This window comes from Balaenoptera physalus (genome assembly GCF_965194825.1).
Source record: "Balaenoptera physalus genome assembly, contig: HAP1_SCAFFOLD_706, whole genome shotgun sequence".
Lineage (NCBI taxonomy): Eukaryota > Metazoa > Chordata > Mammalia > Artiodactyla > Balaenopteridae > Balaenoptera > Balaenoptera physalus.
In genome coordinates, this window is record NW_028126055.1 from 69,330 (window position 1) to 96,205 (window position 26,876).

Below are 26,876 nucleotides of genomic sequence, written 5' to 3' on the forward strand. Positions count from 1 at the left end.
AGCAAACGTGCTCAGAGGGGAAGCTTGTCCTCAGAAACCCCTCACCTCCCTTTTCTCTGCCCTACTCAGCCACCTCTGCACCCAGACACACGGGCCCTCAGTGGGCATGAAACAAGTAATCCCAGACACGATGATCTTGGCACTGGAGGAAGGCGGGAAGCAAGCCTCCTGCTGTTTTGCCTTCTTCTTGCTGGAGAAAGAATCAGTTTGATTAACTAACACACCAAAGTGTGTCTGAGGACCCATGACTCCTTAGAGGACTCATTTTAAAGGAGGGTTACAAAGGCTGTGAAAGCTTAACCCACAGAAACATGTCTACTTTGAAGTGTAGGTGAGAGCAATTGGAAAGGAAGGCCTTCCCAGCCCTGACTGATGGTCTAAAGGGACAGAAAGGCAGAGCAGAAAAGGGTGACTTCCTTCACTGAGCAGCTCAGGGTTTTGGGGAAACAAAGCCACCAGGCCCAGGTGTATTTAAGTCCTCTGAAGCCCTGGAGTCACTGAGTTTGCTTTCCCTACTCTCCTAACCCACCCCCACTCCTACTCCAGGCCCCTGTGGCTCTGAGGGGATTTCAGGGTATTGTTTCCTCTGGAGGAAAAGCTGTCCGTGGGGCAGAAAGAGCAGACAACGAGGGTGTGTGAGCCAGAGTGAGCAAGGAGAGAGGGGGCAGAGCCGGGCGTCTCCAGTGCGCCCCAGCTGGGGGCTCTGGGCAGCCCCAGTCCCCTGACCCTCGCTGGGATCAAGGTCCCTGGCAGGGTGATGAGGTTATACCTGAATCAGCGATAGGAGAGGCAGGTAGGCAGCATGGATGGGAATTAGGCGTCTAATCCTGGCTCTGATGCAAGCTTCTGGTGTGAGTCTGGGCAACCCACTTACTCTTAGGGCCTCTCTCTCCTCAACTGAAAAATGAGGAGCTAAGTTGACAAGAGCTCGTAAGACCCAGCCTTTGCACTTTTAAAAGTCTTGTGATTCTGTGAACAGGGACAAGACGCCCATCCACGGAGTGCCTGGCATAGTCCTAGAGCTAAACTCTTCTCAGGTCTAGATAAGGGAAATGGAGACCAAGAAGGACTTGCCTTCTAGATTTGGGGCTCTTTTATTTCTGGTCCCTCCACTGAAGCAGAGGGGATGTGCTAGGAAAGGGTGCCAAGCACAGAGTGTAAATCCAGATGTAGGTCATGGGGGGACGATGCTTGGTGGGACCTTTCGGTCATGAGCAGGGACAACATCTTTCTCTCTGGCAGCCGGCAGTGGTCTCTGTAGGACCAGAGAGAGAAAGCTGGCCACTGCACAACTCCAGAGGGCACTCTTCCCTGAACCTCCCAGGCAGAAAGAGGAAATAATAGCCCTGAATAACAATACCAGCATCGGGAGCTAAGGTTTATTGAGTACCTGAATCAAGTCAGTACTGGGCCAAATGCTTCACATGCCTTATTTTACTTCGTCCTCCGCAACACCTCTTTGAGCTAAATACTATTTCCCTGTTTAACAGATGAGCCTTTTGAGGTAAAAGGACCTGCTCAAGGTTACCTAACAGTAAATGCTGGAGGTAAGCCTTTCATTCCGGAACCTGTCATTTACTCATTATGTGAGTCCAAACTCTAAAGCCAGGTTCAAATCCTGGCTGCATTTGGGCCTCAGGTTACGTACATGGATGAGCGTAATCCCGGAATGAACTCCTACATCCATCACTCTTTATACCTCGAGCACTTGTGACATGGGGCTGCAAAGCTGCTTCAGATTGTTATCTAAATATTGGGGAGCTGGTCTATGTTTTTGCTCAGATAACTAATGTCATGAGGGTTTAAAAAAAGTGCTCCATCCTGTAACAAACAAATTTAGTGAGTCCAGATCTAATATACCAATACTGACCTGCCTTGGGGGAAAATTTTCAGGACATGCCACCTAGATAATCCAGGATGATCTCTTCATTTCAATAAATCCTTAACTTTGCCACATCTGCAAAGTCCCTTTTGCCATGTAAGGTAACTTTCCCAGGTTCCAGGGACTAGAAAGATATCTGGGTATCTTCGCGCCCCGTAATTCAGCCTATGACAGTGCCTATCAGTGTCCCCCCTTGAACAAAAAGACGCTGCTTTCTCAAGGGATGGCCTAGGAGCACCAAGCTCGGCTCAAAGGTTTCTTCTGCCCTTTCTGCCAGCAGCACTAATGTATGCTTCCAGAAACTCTCTTGCCCCTTGACCTCATGCGTACTGTGCCACGGTTTCCAAGTTACTTTGAGCTTTCCTAGCAAACTATATTTCAGCAGTGAAATAATACTCAAGGAAATAGAGGAAGCGCCCCCTTGATTAGAAAAAATGTAATAAAGTAAAATTAAAAAGCTTGTACTTTGGAGCCAAATTGATCTAGATTTGAGTTCTGGTTTTATCACCTATCATCTGTGGATTCTTTGGGTTTTTTTTTTGGCTGTGTTAGGTCTTCGCTGCTGCGCACAGGCTTTCTCTAGTTGCGGCGAGTCGGGGCTACTCTTCGTTGCAGTGCACGGGCTTCTCATTGCAGTGGCTTCTCTTGTTGTGGAGCACGGGCTCTAGGTGCGTGGGCTTCAGTAGTTGCAGCATGCGGGCTCAGAAGTTGCGGCACGCAGGCCCTAGAGCACGCAGGCTTCAGTAGTTGTGGTGCACGGGCTCAGCAGTTGTGGCTTGTGGGCTTAGTTGCTCTGCGGCATGTGGGATCTTCCTGGCCCAGGGATTGAACCCATGTCCCCTGCATTGGCAGGCGGATTCTTAATCACTGCACCACCAGGGAAGTCCACATCTGTGGATTCTTGGTTGAGTTTCTTAATGGTCCTAAGCCTCTTGGTTTTTTTTTTTTTTTTGGGTTTGTTGTTTTCTTTTGTCTGTTTGTTTTGTTTTGTTTTGTTTGTTTTGTTCGTTTTTTGAATAGTGGTAGCAACCCATTAAGGGCTGTACACTTTAAATGAGATAATTCATGTAAAGCCCATAGCATAGTGCTTGTTAGATATTATTTTTAGCAAAACCAACTGTTTCATTTCTCTATTCTAGCATTTTCTTCTTATTAATAGTTTCACTTTTTAAAATGTGAGATCCACAAGCTTATGAAATTATTTTACTGATCTTGAGAAGAACTTTTTCCAGCTTTATGGAGATGTAATTGACACATAACACTGTGTAAGTGTAAGGGGTACATGTAATAATTTGATATATGCATATATTGTGAAACGTTTACCACAATAAGGTGAGTTAACACATCCATCACCTCACATAGTTACAACTTTGTGTACGTGTGTGTGGTGAGAATATTTAAAATTTACTCTTCCAGCAACTTTCAAGTACGCAACACAGTACTGTTAACTCTAGTCACCAAGCTGTATATTAAGTCCCCAGAACTTATTCATCTTATAATTGGAAGTTTGCACCTTTTGACCACCTTCACTCATTTACAGCCCTGCCCATGACAATCACTAATCTGTTCTCTGTTTCTATGAGTCTGGTTTTGTTAGATTCCACATATGAGTGAGATCATATGTGATCATATGTGGTATTTGTCTTTCTCTGATCTGTTTCACTATGAGCATAATATCCTCACCGTCCATCCACGTTGTTGCAAATGGCAGGATTTCCTTCTTTTTTTTCTGAATAATATTCCATTTGTTGACCTGAAACAAATAGACTGCCAGATATTTCTCCAGCAAAGATGGGTTTATTTGGGATCAGCAAAGGATTGCAATTTGGGGTCTCCAGCCATGGCAAGCCACTGGGCAAAGGAAGGAACAGGCTTTAAGAGAGGGAAAAAGAAGCAGGGAGGGCTACAGTGAACAAGGAGTGCATGGCTTTTCCTTGGCTGAGTCCTTGCCAGGAATGAGGAGGAGTCATTATTCCTGCGGGGCTCTGCTATAGGTGCAGGAGGTGAGAGCGCCCCCTCTGGTCTCCCAGCTGTATTTGATTGAGGTTTCTGTTTATTAATTTTACACACACACACACACAAAATATATATATATATATATATATATATATATATATATATATATATATATATATATATGCCACATTTTTATCCATTCATGTGTTAATGGACACTTTTATGTTTTGGCTATTGGAAACAATGCTGCAATGAACATGAGAGTGCAGAAACCACCATCTCTGAGATTTCATTTTGAGAAAGTTTTATTTTTTTAAGAGTCAAGAGTAAATCATTAAAAAAATTACTTGGACTTTGCTACACAGACCAAAGAGGGTTTGAATATGCATTTTATATATTTAATTTCTTAACAAAAATTAAAGTAAAGCACATAGAGCAAAATCCATCTTTTCAAGTGTACAGTACTATGAATTCTGACAGAAACACGCTGTCATGTAACCACCACCACAATCAAGATAGAAGATATTTCCATCACTCAGAAAAGTTTCCGGGTGCCCCTTTGCAGTCAATCCTCTTCCCCCAGCCCTGGCCCCTGGCAACCCCTGATCTACTTTCAGTCTTTTGTATTTTGTTGACTTGAGACATGGAAACAAAGTAAGTTGCTGGGTATCTTCTGGAGAGTTCAACTTCGGTTCTGCCACTTAGTAAAACTCTTCCTATGCCCTGCTGTTGATGCTGTCAAGGTCTAAAGCTGAAAAGATTCAAAGGCGGACCTTACTAGGATTTACCTCAACTTTTCCAGGAATCCTGGGAGGTCCTGAGCGTGACCACAGTTGGGGCTGAAGCAGGGACAGCAGGTGCCGTTCTGGAGCCCTCATGACACTGTTTACAGTTATGTAGACAGGACAGTGTCGAGACTGATGCCCCAGATGTTGGAGGCATCAGTGTAAAAGGAAGACCATAAGATAGAGAGAGACAGTAGTCAAGGTGCTGCCCCTTTTACCTGCACTTGTCCCACCGGGGCCCACACCCTCTGAATTAGAACCTTTCTGTCTCTGCACTGGCTGTGCCATCTCATTTTATACTTCATTTCTCTAATATAACTGGAAGGGACTAGATTTGTATATCTTCCTTCTTTATTAAAACTTTTGTTCATCTTAAACAAATACGTCTTGGGAGAAACTTACTGTTCTGCTTGCTGTGAGAGGTATTTAGTATTAGACAAGGCAAGCACAGTGAAAATGTGATTTAAGGTCAAGGATAATACCAACTACCCGTCTGTTGTGTAACTGTACTTAAGGGCACTAATCTGTGAGCTTCTGGAAAATGAAAACTGCATGGTATTTGTTTTTGTATTCAAAGACCTATCACAGACCATGGTGACGTCTAAGAAGAGTTCACTGTGTACCTGATGTACTTCATTTCTAATCCTCAGAACAAATCTGTGGGGTAGGGCTTATCCTCTCAAACATCAGCAGAAGCTTCAGGAAGTGCCTTTCTCATTGGGATTGGAAGCAATATGACTCTTTGCTGTATTATATTTTCACATTGCAAGGATGTGGAGAAATTGAAACCCTCATACATTGCTGGTAGGAATGAAATGTACAGTTACAGTGGGAAGTGGTTTGGCAGTGCCTCAAAAGTTAAAGAGAGTTACCCTATGACCCAGAAATTCTACTCCTAGGTATATACCCAAAAACTTGTACATGAATGTTTATAGTAGCATTATTCTTAATAGTCAGAAAGGAGAAATAACTCAAAAAAACATCATTTGATAAATGGGTAAACAAAGTGTGATATATCTAGTACTGTGGTTGGTTCTCAGGAAGTACTCTAAACATGGATGCTTATTTTCATTCCAAATCTAGGAAAAGGTTACGAAGAATTGCTTTGTGCACTTGGCTAACATCTCTAATGGCAACTCATGAGCTAGAGAAATGGAAATTATGTTGTATGGTGAAATCTCCATCGAAAACAGCAATAATGTAAGTTCCAACCCAAGGAAAGTAATAAGAACCCAGTGAAGTTGAAATTTACACAATGCACAATAACAAAGTCTATATTTAAGGTAAGTAAAAACTAAATCTAAAAGCCAAATTAGATAAGGAATTTCTATGCTCCTTGAAATCAGAGCTCAGCAGATGAGAGAAGTATAAATATTCAAGTGAAATTTGATACTGTAGTGAAATTGAGAAAAGTTTTTTTAATATTGTTTGTTACTATAATTTTTTAATAGAAATCACTTCTCTGTATGTCTTTTATTTATACTCGCTCAACATATGTTACGAAGTCCATAGCTTGTAGCCACATCTTTCTTGGTCTGGGGCTCTATGGAAGATCACCATTTTGGCCTTTTTATAATAAAATAAAGACGTCTGTGCCAAGATGCCACTCTACCTTTGTTTAGTGAATCTACTTTTCATTGAGATACAGCCATAAGTTGCCCTATAATCAAGAAAACAGGAGAATGATTACTGTAAGAAATATGCTCTTAAAGAAAGCTCTACTAATATACAAAATGCATAACACTCAGTGGAGGGGAGCTCGAAAAAAAGGTCCTTTTTATTTGAAAATGAGTCTGTAATAATCACAATTAAAATTTATTTCAACCTCTTATTTCTTTCTTTAGTTTAATCCTTACAGTAACCCTCAAGCCTGGATGTTAGCCCATTTTTCAGATGACACAACAAGGCTTACTGAGATCAAGTGATTTATTCGGTTATAAAACTCCTAAAGTAGCAGAGCCAGGAGTCAAACTGTTATGTGTCTGACTTCAGAGTCCATGCTTTCCCACCACACTCTATTATTTCTCCTTAGTAAAGCTTACATATCCCTTTTTTGGAGGATATTAAGCTTCCTTGGGCTTTAGCCTCCCTCCAGCACGTGGGAAAATCCACTCCAATTGACATCTCAGTATCGTTACTTGAAATCACTCTGTAAATTCTTTTCAAGGCACTTCATGATCAGTAAACCATATGTGCCCTAGATTAGCATACGGCAACTTAGTCTTGTCATGTTCTAGCACTGGTTTCTAAATTTTATTAACTCTCAAAACCCTTTGTTCAAATGAAATCTTATAGGAAAGCCCAAGACATAAACAGAGTTGCTTCTGGAAGAGAGCAGGGTGAGCAGTGCATTGATAACCTGACCATCATCAACTGTAGCCACATTTATCGTTTACCGAGCACTCACCTGACACTATTTTAACTCACTAATCCTCATTAACTCTCATTTAATCCTCCCAACCACTGTTGTTATTCCCAACTTAAGAACCCGCCCATGAGTTAGGCATGTCTTACTCCGTGGGTGACGGAGAAGCCTACCACCCTTGCTTCATGGAACCGGGAAGTTGAGGGAGCCAGGCCAAGCCTGGTGCAGTTGCTCAGAGACATCAGGCTTCTTTTATCCTTTCCCCAAACCCTTAAAATGAGGCTTCTCTCCCTCTGGATGTTGAGGATGCACATTTGCTACAATGGAAGAACTAAGTGGTCTAAAAATTAGCAGGTTCTAGGAGACCTGTGAAGACTTTTCTCCAGATTCAGTCACTGTGGTAATTTCCTCAGGCCCCAAGCGCAGCACGATCCTGTTTCCTGGGTCTTGGAGCTCCCTTCAACTCATCACAAGCGGGCTGCTACTGCTTTCTTCCCCCCCTTTTCTTGCTCCCCTTTTGACTTTGAGCTGCCGGTTCACTTCCACGATGATCCCAGGGGAAGCGGCTGCATTCAGAAGCACCTGGGAAGCACATCTTCACGACCTTTGGAAACCATGAATCATTTCGGACTTTTCACATACAAGATCTGATTTAATTCAAGCTTCAGAGATGTTCTCTGTTTAACATTCAGACAATGACAAAAATAGCAAAGATGTAGTCCTTACAATGAGCCAGGCACTGCTCCAAGAGCTTTACATACATTAATTGAATCTTCCAACAGCCCTATTATCCCCATTTACAGATGAAGAACTTAAGTACAGAGTGATTAAGGGACTTGTTGAAGATTGCACGATAGGAAGGAGCGGGACAGGCAATGTGGCTCCATTGTTTTCATCCACGATGTTGCCTCTAATAAATTTAAAAATATTTTACAGGTTATGATAACATGTTGAAATAAACTTAGCTGAAAAATAACTAATTGTTAACATTCATCAAATGCCTAAACATGCTTATCTAAATTTGCATCAATGCTATGATTTCTCATTCGAACATGCTAAAGCAAATTGTTACACTACTGTATTTCTAATCAACTAAGATATGCACAATTCATGTACGTGACGTGACAGAGGAGCTCATTTGATAACCTTTTGGCAAATGAGCTTCTTACTGGGACTGTAGCACTGTTTTTCTGCTTAAAATATTAATTCTGGCAACTTGGTGTTTCTTACGTATCAGGCACTGTCCTGGGGTCGATTACAGACGTCACAAATTCTTTGTTACATCTGCTATGGAGAGTGGAGTCTCTCTTTCTATGGAAGCTGGGTTGGCCTTAGTGATTCGTTTGACCAACAGAATGTGGCGTAAGTGACATTTTGGGCCTTCGGAGACTAGCTCATAAGAAGTTTCTGCAGAGATGTCTATCAATTTTTAAACAAGGGCCCACTTGAGTAAAATGAGTCCGATCAAGTTGCTGTCATCTTCTGCCTGGAATTCAGCAGGGTGAGAGGGAATGGCCAAGCAGCTTGAATGGAGAGCAGCAGCAGGCAGGTCACCGCTGTCAGCATTACTGGGTCTGTGGTAGGGACTCGACAAACACCTTTTGAAGTCAATCTGCTCGTTCTTCCTTTATTCTTTTAACCTGTCGTATGCATTTATTTCCAGCTTAACGGTGGATGCCGGTGGTAAGCAGTAGTAGCAGCCAAACCCCCAAGAGCTTGTTGGAAGACTGCCCTCATCACGTGCTTATGTTCTCAGTCCTAGTAAGTGACATGACCTGAGGCGGGGATCTTGCCCCGGGAGCTCGTCTGACACAGCCCCTTGGTTCCCCCTCTCTTCCTTTATACCAACACTGGAGCTCTGACAGACAGATGGATAAGACAAGACAAAGTACAGGAGGGAAGATCTAACTGATACATGATAAACCTGAGTAATATCTATTAAAATCTATATCCTGTAAACCGGGAATATACTTTTTTAAAGTGATCCTGGAATATTTTAAAATTAAGAAAAGACAATAAACTCTCCACAGTAAATAGAATACACATAACATTCTCTGATCCTGATGCCAAAACATGACAACTAATAAAAGAGTCAGAAAACAAAACCACTACCCACACCAAACTGCCATTATCTGGGGGAAAAAAACAGCAAAGAAAAAGGGAAAAAGCCTTCTTTTATACAACTTGTCGGTTAAGGAGGAAATAAAAACTGAAACTGCAGAACACCTAGAATATAATAGTAATGACAACACTAGTTCACCTAAGTGATTCAGCTTAAGCAGTACTCAAGTCCACACCTTAAATCTCATATTAATAATTAAGAAAAAATAAAAATGATTAAACTGAATGCTAACTCAAGGAGTTAGAAAAAAAAAAAACAACAAAATAAACTAAGGAAAGCAAAAAGTAGGACATTTAAGGAAATCAATTAATTGGAAAACAGAAAAATAACAGAAGAGACGTTCAAAGCATACCACTTGGGGGAAACAAGCAAACAAAAACAACAACAAAATAGGTCAACCATTAGCCATCTCAATTAAGACAACAAGGGAGCAAGCATAATACATAGTAAGGGGGACAGAGCCATATGCAGAAAAGAGGAGGGTAACTTTGCTCACCTCTAGGCAAATGAACTTGAAAACATGGACAAAATGGATGGTTGATGATCCTAGCTAAGACAGAAAAACTACACAGACCAATTACTGTAACAGATACTAAAAGAGCTGTCAAAGAGCTATTGCCGAACATCCACCAGCACCAGATAAATTCACTGAAATTTTAAGGAAGAGAAAATTCCAATGCTGTGCAAACTGTTCCAGAACTCAGGAAAAGGAAAAACATTTCCAATTTACCAGCATAAAATTAAAAACAAAACTTATTAAAGATAGCGTGCAACACACACACACACACACACACACACACACACACACAGGACTAACTGCACTGATGAATACAGATGCAAATATATTAAATAAAATATGAAACATAATCTGGAAATATATTAAAAGAATAATACATATGGTCAAGTAGTTTATTTCAGGAACGCAAGGATGGTCCAAAATGACAAAATATATTAAAAAGTCAAAGGAGAAAAATCGTATGATCATCTCCATAGAAAATGAAAAGGCATGTGATAAAATTCAACATGCATTCCTGACTAATTTATTTTAAAATAGGGATCAATGGATACTCCTTAACATGATTAAATGTATATATCTCAACCCAGTTCATTATAGCCAATATATTTTAACATTATTCTAGAAGTACTAGACAATGCAATCAAGACATAAAGAGGTATGCAAACTGGAAGACATGACTGTATAACTGGAAAACACAAAAGAATTAACTGAAGTACTATTACAAACCATAAGAAAATGAGAGTCTGGTAGCTGGGCAGAAAATTAACATAAATAAGTCATTAGCTTTCATATATACTAAAATCAGACTAAATTATAAACAGAAAGGACTTCCTTAATAATGGTAACAAAAATAATAAAATTTCTAAGAACTCTTGAAAAACATGTACAAGATCTCTGTAAAGTAAAATGCGAAGCATCTGTGAAGGAAACAACAAAAAAGACTTGAACAAATTGGGAACCATTTTTGGATAGAGCACCATGGTTTAGATAGAAGCTTTAACATGATAATGATGTCAAATTTCCCCAAGTTGACCTATAAAAGTAAAACTGTCCAAAAAAATAAATGTACAATGGATTTGTTTTGTGGAACACAAAGGGTTGATTCTAAAGTTCAAATGGAGAAATAAGCAAGAATATTTGAACATTTAAAAATTACTGTTATTAAAACAGTGTAGGACTGGTACAAAAAAAAAAAGGCAAGTCAATTGAAGAGAATGGAATTAGAGTCTAGAAATACATCCACATAATATGAAAATCTGCAATACGATAAAAGGGCCATTTCCAACAGCAAGGAAAGGACAGATTTAATAAACAGCCTTGCAGTAACTAGGTAGTTACCTAGGAAGAAAAACTGGAGCCTTAAATTCAGGATAGATCAAATTTTTAAATGTGAAAAGTCAAATAACAGAAATACCCAACTGTACTTTTAACATTCAACCAGTAGCAGATACACTTTTTCCCTTGAAAAAAGGTGCAGAAAAAGAATGCATAGTATGTTACAATTTGTATTACATCATATAGCATTTATACATATAGATACATTTATGTATCTATATGGTATTTCTGGAGGGTATACAAGAATTTGGTCTTGGTACCTATTTCTTTGAAAGGGAACTAGAAGATGGCTGTCAGGGATAGGAGAGAGACTTAATTTTTTTATTGTTTGAATCAAGAAGATGTATTAGTTAATTAAACAAAGAAATTAAAATATATGTCAGAAAACAAAAACAAAAAACTTATACATAATAGTATATAATTAGTAGGACCTAAACAAGGTTAATTTGGTAACCCAAATTCTGCCAGTAAAATATTGTATAGGGGTCTAAAATGTATCTGAAAATAATATAAAAAGAGAACTGATATAGTTACTGACTCTTATAAGACACATCAATTAAAGGCAAAATAATGTCCAGGTCCTTAGGGATTTTTTTACCCTTGAGAACTGGAGTAAGCTACTACTTTACTATAAGGGAGTTAAGAAAGACATCCCCTCTTTAATTTTTCTTCTAGACACACTGCATATTTCATGGCCTGAAATTGTATATGCACCAAATGAACAAAAATAAATAGAAACTTTGATTTAAAAAGTACCTCAAGGCAATACAAAAAAAAGAAGTCATTTTAATTTTTGATACATATTAAAACATTTCAGTCAGTTCTTCCTGACAGCATAACACGACAAATACACAAGACCTCAAACATGCTTTAAAATGACATTCAGCAAAGTATTTAAAATTTAATAAATAGCAATAATCATACACAAATACATTTTTCATACTCAAACATTAAGCTACTAAAACAGACAGCTAAAGAATAAATAAATGGGAATTGACAATAAAAAAATATGTGGGGTTTTGCAATTCATTTTACTTAAAAAAGGGAGGTGATCTGAATGATTTCTTAATTTGCTTTTCAACATGTAGCATGATCCTCCCCTTATGAATAAAATATATTGAAAAAATCACTTTCTTACTATAATGCAGTTTTTAAATACAACAAATAAATATGAAACTAGCAAAGCAACCTCAAGTTGTCATAAAAATGCCCCCTCACGCCCCCCCCCATAAGCTATGGAAATATATAGTCATTATGATAGCAAATAATAGTATTTAAAGTGATAGTGCTTCTGCACTAAACTCATCTGAGACCTTGATATGATTTTAGTGCAAATCCCTAGGGTCCAATACAAGCATAACCCTGTATCAGGGAAAGACATTACCAGTTGGAACTTATCTTGTACAATTTTTGTACATATTTTATAAAGTTCAAGATTTAATGCATAGTAGAATATCTTCATCCGCTTAATTCTGTCCTTAAATAGAGATAAAAAAAGAAATGATTTGGGCTTTTTACCATTTGGTTTGTACCATATTAGAGTATTAAAGTCAACATTAGAAAATTTATAAAAGAGTTTTGTTTTTGCCATTAATTTATCTAACTCTATCTAAATTTCACATCATTGCATGTTAAACATGAGAAAAAATTTTAGACAGTTTTTTTCCCTTTGACAAGCTCATATTATGAAATCTAATAATGTTTAGACAGATGTTATACAAATAAAAACAGGTGAGAATAAGGACTTTTTCTCTTTTTATATTAACCACCTTAACATCTAGTATATTAAGTTACAAGATGTATTGGCAAAAGCATAAAGGGTTCAATTAAAAGAAGGTATTATTTTGAACAAAGAAACGTTTTAACATAGGATAGATAGAAACTGACAGTCAAATGAGTTTCTGCAGCCATATCTCTACTGCGAACTACAGTACCAGGATGAAAACAATTAGAAACAAATGGAAGAACATTATTGAACAATCTGAATACATAATGCATTTTTAGCTGCTACAATAGTAAACTCTAAAGTTTATAGAGTTACAGGTGTTTAATTTAACCATGCAGGCTAACATATGATAGTGAGAAATCACCCTGCATCTTTTTTCTTTTTAAATTAAAACTAGTTTAATTGTAAAGTTCCAAAACAATGAATGGATATTGCTCCAACTTGTATCCAATCTCCCTGATGGGATTCGTGTACCTAACAAAGTAACAAAGCTTCATCATCACTCGTTTCATTTTTCAGCGTTGCTTCTAAGCAAGAGTCTGATATCTGCGCAGTGTGGACAATACCGCAGCGCTCACAGGGGCCATCGCGATTACTTGGTCTTACTCCAGGGTCTGCTGCACTATATGGTTGTCTGAACCTTTGCCCTTGATCGGAGGCAAGATCAAGAAGAGGTCTGGAACAGTCATTCGCGTCAAAGTCTGAAGCTCCTTCAGAAACTGGACTCAGCATTTCGACATCATCATCTTCTTCTCTTCCATTTACCCCATTATCAAGTTGTCTCAAAGGGCTCTGGTTCTGACTTATGGAGCTTGATCGCCCTAATGTAAAACGTACCCAACGTAGCCCCTGAGTCATACGACTTAGCGCACTTGTGAGCTGGTGACGCGCCGGACTCACACTTGGGGGTTCCGCACTTGTCACATCCCGTCCGGTTTCTGTGTGACCACCTCGGGTATTCTGAGTGGAGGAACTTCCACTTGCTCCCACTGTTGCTTCTACCGCTGTTGTGGGAGGGATTTTTTGAGGCAAAGGAGCTGCAACCCCGCCAGATGCTCCTACCGTATCTCTTCTCTCATTTTCTGTGTCTGTGTCGTCAGATTCCACAGAAAACAAACTTCTGTGAGTATGATTTCTTTCAGGTTCTCTGTTGGTACTCTGACTAGGGGCAACCTCATCCCCATCTGCTGAGACCAGAGCCAATGACCCTGAATGGAGTGATCTTGCAAAATTAAAAATACGATTCCAGATGTTGCTGGATCTGCCTGCCATAGGAAGTCTGATTGAAGTAAATCCAAGCTGAGACCATACAGCTAGCCTCAGGTTTTCCAAAACAGAAGCCTGCGGAAAGAAAGAAAAGAAAGAAAGAAAGAAAGAAAGAACGAAAGGAAGAAAGAAAGAAAGAAAGAAAGAAAGGAAGGAAGGAAGGAAGGAAGGAAGGAAGGAAGGAAGGAAGAAAGAAAAGATCTTAAAACAGCTAACAACGAGGTATTAAGATGGAAAACACCCTTCTATTCAGCATGTGTTGTGGATGAAAGTTCTATTACTCATTTTACGGTCTATGGAGGATGAATTAAATTCTCTCATCGATACAGGTTCACCTCACTCCAGAATCTAACCTATAACTTGAACCACTGTTCACTGTGTTTAAGATTTTCTCGATACTTCATTTTATATATGAACTTTAAAATGATGTTTAATGCCAATTACAACAGCAATTTTATTTCAAAACTTCACATAGTAATCCAATCCTAGAAATGCACCAAAGATGGAAAATAAAAGTATTTGATACTTCTTTAGCTACGAAGATAGAAGAGTCTCTACAATAATTCTCTAAATGACCTAAAGAAGTGTGAAAACTAGGCTGTTTGTTTTTTTGTTTTAACACAGCACAAGTTAGACTTGATTTACAAGGATGAAACCTTCCAAAACATGTAAAAATTATATCTCACAGTTGGTTCTCAAGGATTTGTTGAATGAGTGGATATTGAGGATATCCATAAATTGAGGATATCCATAAATATTTATTATAAATAAATACAAATTTATTTATATTGTCATAAACAAAGGAATTACTGTATTTGTAATGCAGCACAGGAAACAAAAAGCCAAAGAAATTAACTTGTTTATAGCCCTATTCAATGGTATCTGAGACATTTGGGTTCCTTCTCAATCTTAAAGATTTAAGTCTTGGGCTTCCCTGGTGACGCAGTGGTTGAGAATCTGCCTGCTAATGCAGGGGACACGGGTTCGAGCCCTGGTCTGGGAAGATCCCACATGCCAAGGAGCAACTGGGCCCGTGAGCCACAACTACTGAGCCTGCGCATCTGGAGCTTGTGCTCCGCAACAAGAGAGGCCGCAATAGTGAGAGGCCCGCGCACCGCGATGAAGAGTGGCCCCCGCTTGCCGCAACTAGAGAAAGCCCTCGCACAGAAACGAAGACCCAACACAGCCAAAAATGAATAAATAAATAAGTAAATAAATAATAAAAATAAAGGAATTCCTTTAAAAAAAAAGTCTTTAAAAAAAAAAGATTTATGTCTTATTTTCTACAGCTTCATGTTAAACATAAATTATAACCTTATTCTTTGAAAATTGGTGATTTTTAATTAGTGCATATGGGAGGTGACCATATTGCCCAACTGAAAGAAAAATCATCTAGATTTTCTTTTTTCTAGATGAATGACTATCGGAATTAAAAAAAAAAAAAAAAAAAACTACAGTATTTACAAAAACAGTCTTTAAGCTCCATCTAGTGGTTACAAAAAGGAGTAATCAAACTTGGAACAAACACAGCTTTCATCAATCTGGCATTTAGTATTTAAAATACAGTATTTCCAAGAAACAATGGTGAATTGATATACTCCCTTTCAAAAGGTGATACAGTTTCCCTCCGCCAAAATGAATGGCTCTTGCCTGTCCCCCCACAGAAAAAAGGAAGGGAAGAGAATAAGAAGATGTGATAACGTATGTTTTCCATCTCTGTTTGTGACTGGTATTGAAGTAAATCCAAGCTGATACCGTACAGCTAGCCTCAGGTTTTCCATATAGATTTGTGATTTCCATATACACCCTTTGAACATAATCCCTGGAATATAATTCACAGAAAGCTAAGAAGCTACTATCACAGGAATATTTCATAGTCTAGCCTTAGTAAATAACAGATTGCCAATAAGAAATCTGAATATCAGCACATAAAATTTACTATATAAATGAGTAAGAGTTTTCACCAATTGGGAATGTAACTATAAACTAACTGAAAAAAAAAAAAAAAGTGGCTCACATCCCTATGAACTCCATAGATTTGGTCCTCTTCATTTGGCATTCACGTTCTAAGGCTTTGTGTGAGCACTGTCATTAAATCCAGCAATGAATACAAGGCTCTTCAGATATCCTCCACTTTTATGCAGCTGCCACCCACAATGCCTTCAGCACACTTCAAAGCCGACTTTAACAGTATAGTCTGTCAGTGAGATGAAGCTCTCTACTGGCTTCAAAGTCTGTTTAATTAAATGATTGCCAATTTAACATTAGATTCTACAAGGGGATCTCATGATTGTTTTAGGAATAATTTTATATACTTCTTCCATTTATGAAGCAGAAGAAAAGGATTCTTCAGAAAGGATCGCTATTTTGAATGAGTTGGTAATCAGAAGATTATTTTTCTTTTTAAAAACAAATAAGGAAATTTGATAATTTATTACCAAAAGTTTCAAACATAAGAGTGTAATCTCATTAACTGAATAAAATCGAGTTTACCATTTGCAAACATATTTTATTTTAAAACTTTGTTGAAGCAGAATTCCCTCACAAGGGTAAATTATAACCCTACAAAAATGCTGTAGTAGGTAGTAAAGAATTGAAACCTTACCCAAAGTGAGGTCTGACCTTTGCCCTTTACTTCTGGGATGAGACCTCAGACCTTGGAATGTCAGCTTTGACAGGAGTGTCATTGCATGGAGACTTGGGCCAGCCAGAGAGTAGCATCGCGTTTTCGGTGGAGGCTCTGAGCCACACCAATGTGATGTAGCGTGGGAGAGTTGAGTCAGCAGAATCAGTCAACCTCTGGAGAGGCTAGAGACTGGGATCAGCCACGTGTGCAATTAATCATGCCTATGTGATGGAGCTCCAGTAAAAACCCTGGACACCGAGTTTGGGTGAGCTCCCCTAGTTGGCAATGTTTCGTGCATACTGTCACACACCTGTGTCGAGAGAATAACACTGTCCTGACTTTATGGGGAAAAGACAATTGGAAGGGTCGTGTTTGGTACCCTCCTGAACCCTGTCCTACGTGTCTCTTCCTTTGGCTGATTTAATCTGGATCCTTTCCCAGCAATAATAGTTACACCAGCTTACACTATTAAGTAAAACAGCTTTCAATGAGTTCTCAGTCCTTCTAGTGAATTATCAAACCTGAGGATGGTTTGGGAGCCCCGGAACTTAAAATTGGTTTTAGAAGTAAGGGCTGTCTTGTGTGGACTGTGCCCCCTCTAACTTCACAGTTGACTAACCTCTTGAAGGTAGCCTCAGGATATAGGGGTGGGGTGATACATGGTGGAGTGGGTGGATGGAATTAACCATCCTCTGAATTCCTACCTAAAAAGAACCCTTCCCCATGGCAGGGACAACAATATATAAAAGCCACAATGTAGGTTTTTCCTATGTTGCACACAAAATTCCAACCAGTGGAAGTTCTGAATTACTTACTTAGCAAATTACATCAAATTCTCACAAAGATTTCCTAAAAGACTCAAATAAGATGACCCACTGTAATTGGAAACCTATTTAACAAAAAGGAAACGGTCTTTCATTTTGAACAGAATTCAATTACTGGGAAAACAATGTTCATCAATTTTTCTTAATTCTGATACTGGGAACAACTTTTAGAAATGATTCTGGATGAATTTACATTTTAAATGTAGAAACCTTAATGCCCTTAAGAACCCTGGGCACAATTGTAAGCATTGAAAAAGAAATTAAAAAATAAATTGCAGGGAACTATATTTGATATCTTATAATAATCTATTATGGAAAAGAATCTGAAAAAGAATATATATATATATGTATAACTGGATCACTTTAATGTACACCCGAAGTAAAAAATCACTCACAAAAATTTAAAGAATTCAGAAACATTAATAAAGAATGAGTTACTATTTAAAGAAAATGATATGAATTTTTAAGCACTGTAAAATCCAGCTGTGAAGAAGTTTCCTCTCAAGTCAGGTAGAAATGTTAACTTAATTTCAACAACTTTTATTTTAATCTAGCATATTACTAATCTATTACTAAGCATATCAACTTTAGTATTTCTTTTTAAATCTTTGAAATAGTTCAAGTAGAAAATAAGCTGTCAAACTTTACTTTTGAATTTTAACGCACTAAATTATCCTAAACAGTAAAATGCTTAAGAATCACCTAACCAAATCAGAAGTAAAGAATGAAAAGTATACTTCTGAATTTGTTAAAATACAATGAAACAATTAGAGTTGACCCTTGAACAACATGGGCTTGAAATGCACGGGTCCACTTATATGTGGATTTTTTTCAATGGCAAATACTAGAGTACTACATGATACATGGTTGGTTGAATTTATGGATGTTGAGCCCCAGACACAGAGGTCTGACTATAAAGTTACATGTGAATTTTCACCTGCACGGAGGGTGGGTGTCCCTAGCCCCCTCGTTGTTCAGGGGTCAACTGTATTATCTCAAATCCTCCATATATTTAATTCTTAACTTGACTGCAAAAATTCTGACACAGTCAAGGATACTTTACCATTATATACAAGTATAGATTTCATTTTAAGAGGTACGGAAAGAGAAATAATAAGTTGCAACATACCTGATTAGGTGGACAAACAGGAAAATCTTCAACTGGTGGAATTAAACCCTGAGCAATCAATTGTCCATAAGAGGGAGGAGCTTCTCTTCTTAACAATTCTGCTTCCACTCTGGACAACTGTGTTTCAAATGATCTTTGAGAGAAACAGGGGGATGAAAAGGATTTAAAAAAAAGGCAAGCCAAAACAGTAATTTTTAAATTATCAACAATTAAAACAATCTGAATTTTAATATACTTGTTCATTTGTAAAGCTTACTTAGCCAACATTTGATGAGTATCTATACTACCCTACACTGAGAACACAAAGATGAAGCAGACAGTTTAGTCTCATGCGGTTTTACACTAGGGGTCTGGATCACTAAGTTTTAATAAATTAGATATCCCCGTAAAAGATAAAAGTACTAGATCTTTAAACCCCTAAGAACATAGGGGCTTGAGACTTGAGGTGAAAGTATTTGAAAATTCTTAGAAGACACTTTATTCATCAAGTCCAACACATTTACTTTTCAGATAAGGAAAAGAGTGAAATGAGTCACCAAAACCCTTTCTGGAATAACTTGTTCTTAAACTCAAGACCTCTGGTCTTCATTGTACTCTTATGTTGCAATGTAGTAAAACATTTTCTGGCCATTTATACTGAACCAAAGATAAGATGCACTTGGTTATTGTGATACTGTGCATCTATTCTTAGCTGTCTGGTATGTGACTTCTTTGTTGTATCTATCATTTGTAATTCTCCTGGGACTGACGGTCATGGTCTCCACAGGAGCTTTCTAGAAGGCCTCTCTGCCATCAACTTCTCCCAGGTCCAGTCTCTCCTCTACCACACAAAAGACAGCTCTCCCTGAAGGCCACCCTTTAACGCCGAACCACTTCTTAACTGAGATCTTCGACTTTTATACCACTTTATTTTATAGCTCTTACAACATTTATATTTTTTGTCATCTAATTCTACCCAACAGTTCCTTCCTTCTAACTGTAAACTGCCCATGAGATTACTCCTACGCATTTCTCTATTCACCTGTATAATGCTTTCAACACAGAAGGTTCTCAAATATCTGGAATTGTTGAATTAATATTTATAAAAACCGAGGTTAAAGAGCAACCACCGAGAATTACAGCTTGCAAAATTCCTGTAAGACAGATTAACCTGAAAACAGGAACTGATAAATACTGATTGGCTTTTCTCACCTCATAACTCTTAGTATTTATTTGTTTTTTAATGTTCTTATTAGGTTTTTGAGTCATAGGCTTTTCATAGTCATTTTATAAATCATAAGAAGTATTTATTTCTCAACAATATAACAAAAATATATTGCTAATCTCATTAAAAAAAATGTGTTGTAAATATTTGGGCCACGCTTTTACTGTAGAGAGCATAAGCACTATAGTTTTGTCTTGATACTGACCTTCGTTCAAACATTCTCAGAGAATAAAGCTTACAAGTACATCCCAAGGCAATGAGCAGTAACAGGCCACAGATATGGCTCCCTATGACGGCTGCAGTTATGACTCGGGTAGGCACGATTACCGGGCAATTCTCCTCGTCGCTGCCATCGCCACAGTCGTCCTGAGAGTCACACACCCAGCTTTCAAACACACAACGATTGTTTTTACAATGAAAATTTCCTGGCTGGCAAAAAAAGCAGTGTTTTTCATCGGAGCCATTTGGGCAATGATTCTGGTAGTTGCAGCGATCAGAACGAGGGTAACAGACGCCGTTCCGGGAACATGGGAACTCTTCCTTTTGGCACATGGTACAATTGATTTCATCCCTTCCGTTTGGGCAATGCCAATACCCATCACAGCGCTGCTGCGCCGTATAACACCCCCAGTTCCCTCCGCAGGGTATTTCCCATGGCAAACAGAAGCCGTCTACTTGGTAAGTAGCATTAAATCCCCTGGCAGCGTTGACTTTATCGGCACAGAAATGTACCCTTATCTGTCCAGAAGAAGACACGACAGTGAGAGGCGCATGAGAATCAAAAGCAGTTAACACACGCAAAAGCTTGTGTGGAGTCTCCTCTAATCCATCGTATATTTTGACATAATCACCATCACCAGTACCATCAAGTTTAAAGTCAGTGAAGCGTAAGATGACTTTGCAATGATCACCAGTGTCTATTAACCAGGTGCAATTGCTTCCAGGAGGATAAAAGTCTGGATAATTGGGAGAATTAAAAGTACCATAAAAATATTTTAACCACTGCCCGCAAGTTGGCACATCACACTCTATCTCATCTCCAAGGTCAAGGCAGTCAATGTTCCCATCACATTTTAAAGATTCGGGGAGGCAAGTGTAAACTTTGGTAAACCGAGATAGACACTGGAACTGGTTGTAAGCACAGGGTTGGAAAGCGGCCGATGTTGGAGGATTCACTTCTTTGGCACAGATCTCTTCATCAGAACTATCTCCACATTCGTCCATGTTATTGCATTTCCAGGCTGCTGGTATACACTTTCCATTACCACAACGAATCTGGTCACAGTTTGGTTCCTCAGATTTCCCTGGGAGGACATTGGGAGGAGGGAGATGGAGAGATAAGGAGGGAAAAACATACTCTTTAAAGGGTATGTAACAGCAAGTGGCATTTTTATCATAAATGTTGATTAGCCCAAATGATAGTTGGGCTTGATCAAAAATAGGTTAAACTCTAATGACAAATTAATATTGGCTTACTGATTACTCAACAATTTATTAAACACTTATGATTTGTTCCATGAAGATCTCTACAGCTGATCTAAAGAGAAAAGACCAATCCTGTTTTTGCAGAAGCTATTTTACTGCAGAACATTTAGTAAAGTGATGTAAGATATATAAGTTAGTAGGATGTATTGCCTAAGAATTTCAAATACTCTATTGTATAAACATTTTGCAATGAAGAAAAACTCCTCTATAATAATCACCTTTTCAAATCCAGTTTTAATATTCTTTTTGAGTTGTTTATATATATTATATATATATATATATATATATACACATACACACAATATTTTGCTTTGTGTATCATAGCATATTTTGCAAGCCCATTATTTAGACTCAAATTTTTGCTAAGATTATCATAAGTTAACTTTATTCTATTTCTAACATTTCATGTAACCACAACATGGTACTTCCATTTTATAATTTCTATTGTTTTAATACAACTGCAAAATATTTTATGAATCTGAGCTAAAGGTATAAATTTACTCAACAAAACAGTAGGGGGAAGAAGAGAGAAAAGAATTGAAATGTTTATAGAATTCTGATTATCTTAGTGGACTACCTTAAATATATAACAATAATGAGGTAGGGAAAGAAAACCAAACATTAGATTCCTACAGTCCACACTGATGATGTCGGCCAATGCTTACCTCTCCATTAACAACTTTTATTTACTGGCAAATAGGTGACAGAAAATGTGCTTCAGCACCTAAGTAAATATTACAAAGACTGTGCTTTTAATAAAAAAGAGAAAAAGCAGCATATGTTGCTAAAGGAGACCATGTAATTTCAGAAAGTGTAAAATGATTTTCAGCAAAAATTTACATAACTCTAATGCTCTGAGTTCTTCATATTTGTATGATCTGCTCACTCTTTTTGGATAAAGTTTAAGAATTAGCATAAGAAGACTTCTGATACTACAAACTACGAAAGTGAAATTGATTGTCTTTTCTTTGAAGGTGTAAAGACAAGGGTAATGCACACACAAAAATACATTCTGAAGTAACTTGCAGGATACTGGTAAACACTTGAGGGGAAAAAGTTCCTTTTAAAATAAACGTATTCAAAATATTTAAAAAGAAAACTGACCTTAGTTTGTAAAATTAATCATTTTATTAGGATTATACAAAATGCCTTTTGGAGACCCGGATCTACGGCACCTGAACCTTTAGCCTCTAATTTCTCAATCTCAGCTGCCTTGAGGATTGAGTCACAATTAAATGGACCTTGTTTAGAAGGCGAGTCCCAAAGTGACTGAGCAGTAAATACTATAGAATTCTGTTCCATATCTTTCTTCTTATTTAAAAACACACCTGAAAAGTATGCCAGTCTGAAACCCTTCCTAGAGATACTGTCATCGGAATGGAACCTGATCCAGACGTGGTCTTGTGAAGAAATATATGGTGGTGGGATTGTAGAACCACAGGCTCTGTAGCTTTCAATATTCTTGTATGTTTCTATCGTCAACCAGTCCAAACTGCATCTTCTGGACCCTTGAATATCAAAATCCTGAAAACTACAAATAAAAAGTCAGAAAAGGCTACTGAAAAGGAAATTTTGGAAAAAAATTTCATTAATAATACAAAGTAACTGAGGACTTTATTATAAGCCTCCATATATTCACTGATTATCCTGGCTCTTCTAGGCCCACGACTATATCATCAGCAAATAATAATACTGCTTCTGTGTTCCTAACATTTACATCTCTTTCCCAGATTCCAGAACAATACCTCTTCATAAGTAACACGAAATTCCAAAAAAACGCTAAAAAACAGGAGACAGTTGGCACGATGTTTCTTTGTCTTCTCCCTGTGTGTGTTTAGGAAGGACCACTTCTAATTCTTAGCACCCTAAATTGTTCTCTGTTTGAACCACTCCATAATTCGATGAACTGAAAGACACAGAGGAAGTCTGCCTTCTCTAGATTAGACTGGTTCATCTGCTTGCTTAACGAGTTTACAGCTTACATTTTCAGGACAGCAAATAGCAAACCTGAGCCAAGTAAAAAAGTTAAAAATGAACAAACAAAAAACTTCTTCAGTGAAAAGTCCCTGAGTTTGGGAATACTTTTCTACATAAATGATTTATAACCAAACGTTATCTTGTAGTTCATAAAATATGGGCATGAATAAAGGGCAGAAGAGTCAAATAAGGAGCACATACAAAATTAGCCAGTGCTATGAAAAAAGAAAAAACAAAATAGCATTTTCTACTAACATGTCTCACCGAAAAGTGAGATTCCTGCCTTAAGCCAAGTGATGATAAAGTTAATTATCCAAGGATTATTGTACCAGGATAGTTCCTCTTTAAATATTCTGGGGGCTTCCCTGGTGGCGCAGTGGTTGAGAATCTGCCTGCCAATGCAGGGGACACGGGTTCGAGCCCTGGTCTGGGAGGATCCCACATGCCGCGGAGCAACTAGGCCCGTGAGCCACAATTACTGAGCCTGCGCGTCTGGAGCCTGTGCTCCGCAACAAGAGAGGCCGCGATAGTGAGAGGCCCACGCACCGCGATGAAGAGTGGCCCCCGCTTGCCACAACTAGAGAAAGCCCTCGCGCAGAAATGAAGACCCAACACAGTCATAAATAAATAAATAAACAAATCCTTTAAATATTCTGAGTAACTATAACAAAGGCTGACAATTTGACTGCTTCCAGTTTTTCACTATTATGAACAATGCTGGAATCCTTATACATGTTCTCTCCACACACACATAAGCAAGTATTTCTCTAGGACAAATTTTTCTAGAAGTAGAATTGCTAGGTCAAAAGACACAATTCCACTTTAAATTTGATAGCAACACTGAGAAAAATGTTTATACCAACTCACAATTCCACCAAGTGCGTATGAAAAAGCACCTTATACCCCACAACTCTGGCAAAATGCAACATTTTATTTCTAAAGATTTGTTGCCAGTTAGGTGGATAAAAGAGATTTATCATTGTTCTAGTTTGCATTTCCTTATTTACTGAAATTGAAACACTTTTTCCTATGTTTATTAGCTATTTCTATTTCTTTTTCTGTGAATCACCTTGTTATATCCTTCGTACCTTACAATTTGTTCTTATTTAAGAGCTCTTTATATAGTATAAACGTGTATCTATTTGGGGCATGTATGTTATGCAAGATATATGTAGATCCACTCAAACCCTCATTCTCTCCAAAAGTTGGTGCTGTCAGTCTTTCTTAATGGTATCTTTTACTGAGAAGTTTTTTTTTTTTTTTTAAGTATAGTTGACTTACAATATTATATTAGTTTCAGGTGTACAACACACTGATTCGATGTTTTTATAGCTTATACACCATATAAAGTTATTATTGCATATTGGCTATATTCCCCTGTGCTGCACATTACATCCTTGTAACTTATTTATTTTATACATAGTAGTCTGTACCTCTTAATACCCCTCACCTATCTTGTCCCTCTCCTTGATCTCTGTATCTGTGAGTCTGTTTCTGTTTTGTTATGTTCGTTAATGTGTTTTATTTTTCAGATTCCATATAAACTGAAAACATACAGTATTTGTCTTTCTCTGTCTGACTTATTTCACTAAGCGTAACACCCTGTAGGGCCATCCATGTTGTTGCAAATGGCAAAGTTTCACTCTTCTTTTATAGCTGAGAAATATTCCATTATATCACATCTTCTTTATCCACTTATCTGTTGATGGATACTTAGGTTGCTTCCATGTCTTGGCTACTATAAGTAATGCTGCTATGAACACTGGGATGCATATATCTTTTCAAATTTTTTTTTTCATTTTCTTTGGATATGAAGAGTGGAACTGCTGGATCATCTGGTAATTCTATTTTTAATTTTTTGAGGAACCTGCGTACTGCTTTCCATAGTGGCTGTGCTGAATGGGAGAAGATATTTACAAATGATATGTCCAATAAGGGGTTAATAATCCAAAATATACAAAGAACTCATACAACTCAATATCAAAAAAAACAAACATCCCAATTAAAATATGCACAGAGGATCTGAACACACATTTTTCCAAAGAAGACACACAGATGCCAATAGGCACATGAAAAGATGCTCAACATTGCTAATCATCAGGGAAATACAACTCAAAACCACAATGAGATATCACCTCACATCTGTCAGAATGGTTACTATCAAAGCCATGTTGGCAAGGATGTGGAGAAAAGGGAACCTTTGTGCACTGTTGGTGGAGACGTAAACTGGTGTAGCCACTATGGAAAACAGTACAGAGATTCCTCAAAAAATTAAAAATAGAACTACCATATGATCCAGCAATTCCACTCCTAGGTATTTACTGGAAGAAAAAAACACTAATTAGAAAACATATATGCACCCCAATTTTCATTGCAGCATTATTTACAACAGACAAAATATGGAAGTAATCAAAGTGTCCTTTAATATACTTTTTTTTCACACACACACACTGTATTTTATTTTTACAAGAGATAAATAGACTGACACCAAGCATTGTACATGGATGACCACAACAAAAGCAACAATGATTGCAATTACCAAACATGAAACACACTCATACTATGTCATAATATTGACATTCAGTCCAGTAATCCTCCACTGTAACAGCTCCTTTGCTTTGCAGTGAAAATTGATTTGTATATTCTTTGCCTCTGAGTCCTTGTGGGATTTTTTTTTTTTAATTCAGACAGAAAGTCACAAAAATTATACTCATCCTCATCAGTTCACTCAGTCCCATGTAATTAATTTTTTTTTTCATCTTGATCTTTTGTTAGCACTTTTATGAGTTCATCAGTTTTTCATTAGAGTTCTGAAAATGCTTATTCATTCAGTTCAGCAGTACAGTCAGTTACCAGAAACCTGTACCTGTCAGAGTCTTTTCCATGAATTTCTTGAAGATGAAACCCTTTTATAGGAACATATTTGCAAAATCATCTGAGTACACCCAGAACTGTCTGTAAATGACAAAAGACTTAAAAATGACCACGGTTAAAGATTTGATGAGAGTTCATAATAATGCAGTTGACAAGAAAATTAGTTATTTCTGAGATATACATTTTAAAGTAATAACTAGGATTATTACTTATAACATTATACCAGAACATATAAGATTTTTAGAAATTTCATGTAATGTCTGAAACATTTATATTAACATATTTCCATACATATTTCCATACAAATACAAATATAAGATTTTTAGAAATTTCATGTAATGTCTGAAACATTTATATTAACATATTTCCATACATATTTCCATACAAATACAAATATAAGATTTTTAGACATTTCATGTAATGTCTGAAACATTTATATTAACATATTTCTATACAAATTACCCAATGAAAGTTTAGTATTAGTTGTTTTGTTTGTTTTTTTATACTGCAGGTTCTTATTAGGCATCAATTTTATACACATCAGTGGATACATGTCAATCCCAATCGCCCAATTCAGCACACCACCATCCCCACCTCACCGCAGTTTCCCCCCCTTGGCGTCCATATGTCCATTCTCTACATCTGTGTCTCAACTTCTGCCCTGCAAACTGGCTCATCTGTACCATTTTTCTAGGTTCCACATACATGCATTAATATACGATATTTGTTTTTCTCTTTCTGACTTACTTCACTCTGTATGACAGTCTCTAGATCCATCCACGTCTCAACAAATGACCCAATTT

At 37.7% G+C, this 26,876-nt stretch overlaps 1 protein-coding gene across 6 annotated transcripts in view; it reads right to left on the minus strand.

Moving 5' to 3' along the window:
• Positions 1 to 11,728: 11,728 nt before the first annotated feature.
• The window catches only part of LOC309653623 (low-density lipoprotein receptor-related protein 12-like), a 147,101-nt gene continuing 131,953 nt past the window's right edge, over positions 11,729 to 26,876 (minus strand). For all 6 annotated transcript variants that reach the window (XM_082478504.1, XM_082478501.1, XM_082478503.1 and 3 more), the window contains 4 exons: positions 22,551 to 22,753; positions 19,943 to 21,041; positions 18,534 to 18,666; positions 11,729 to 14,029 (listed from right to left, as the gene is read on the minus strand). In XM_082478504.1, coding sequence (XP_082334630.1) covers positions 13,163 to 14,029; positions 18,534 to 18,666; positions 19,943 to 20,961 — 2,019 coding nt within the window. In that variant the 5' untranslated portion in view covers positions 20,962 to 21,041; positions 22,551 to 22,753 and the 3' untranslated portion in view covers positions 11,729 to 13,162. The remainder of the gene's footprint in view (positions 14,030 to 18,533; positions 18,667 to 19,942; positions 21,042 to 22,550; positions 22,754 to 26,876) is intronic.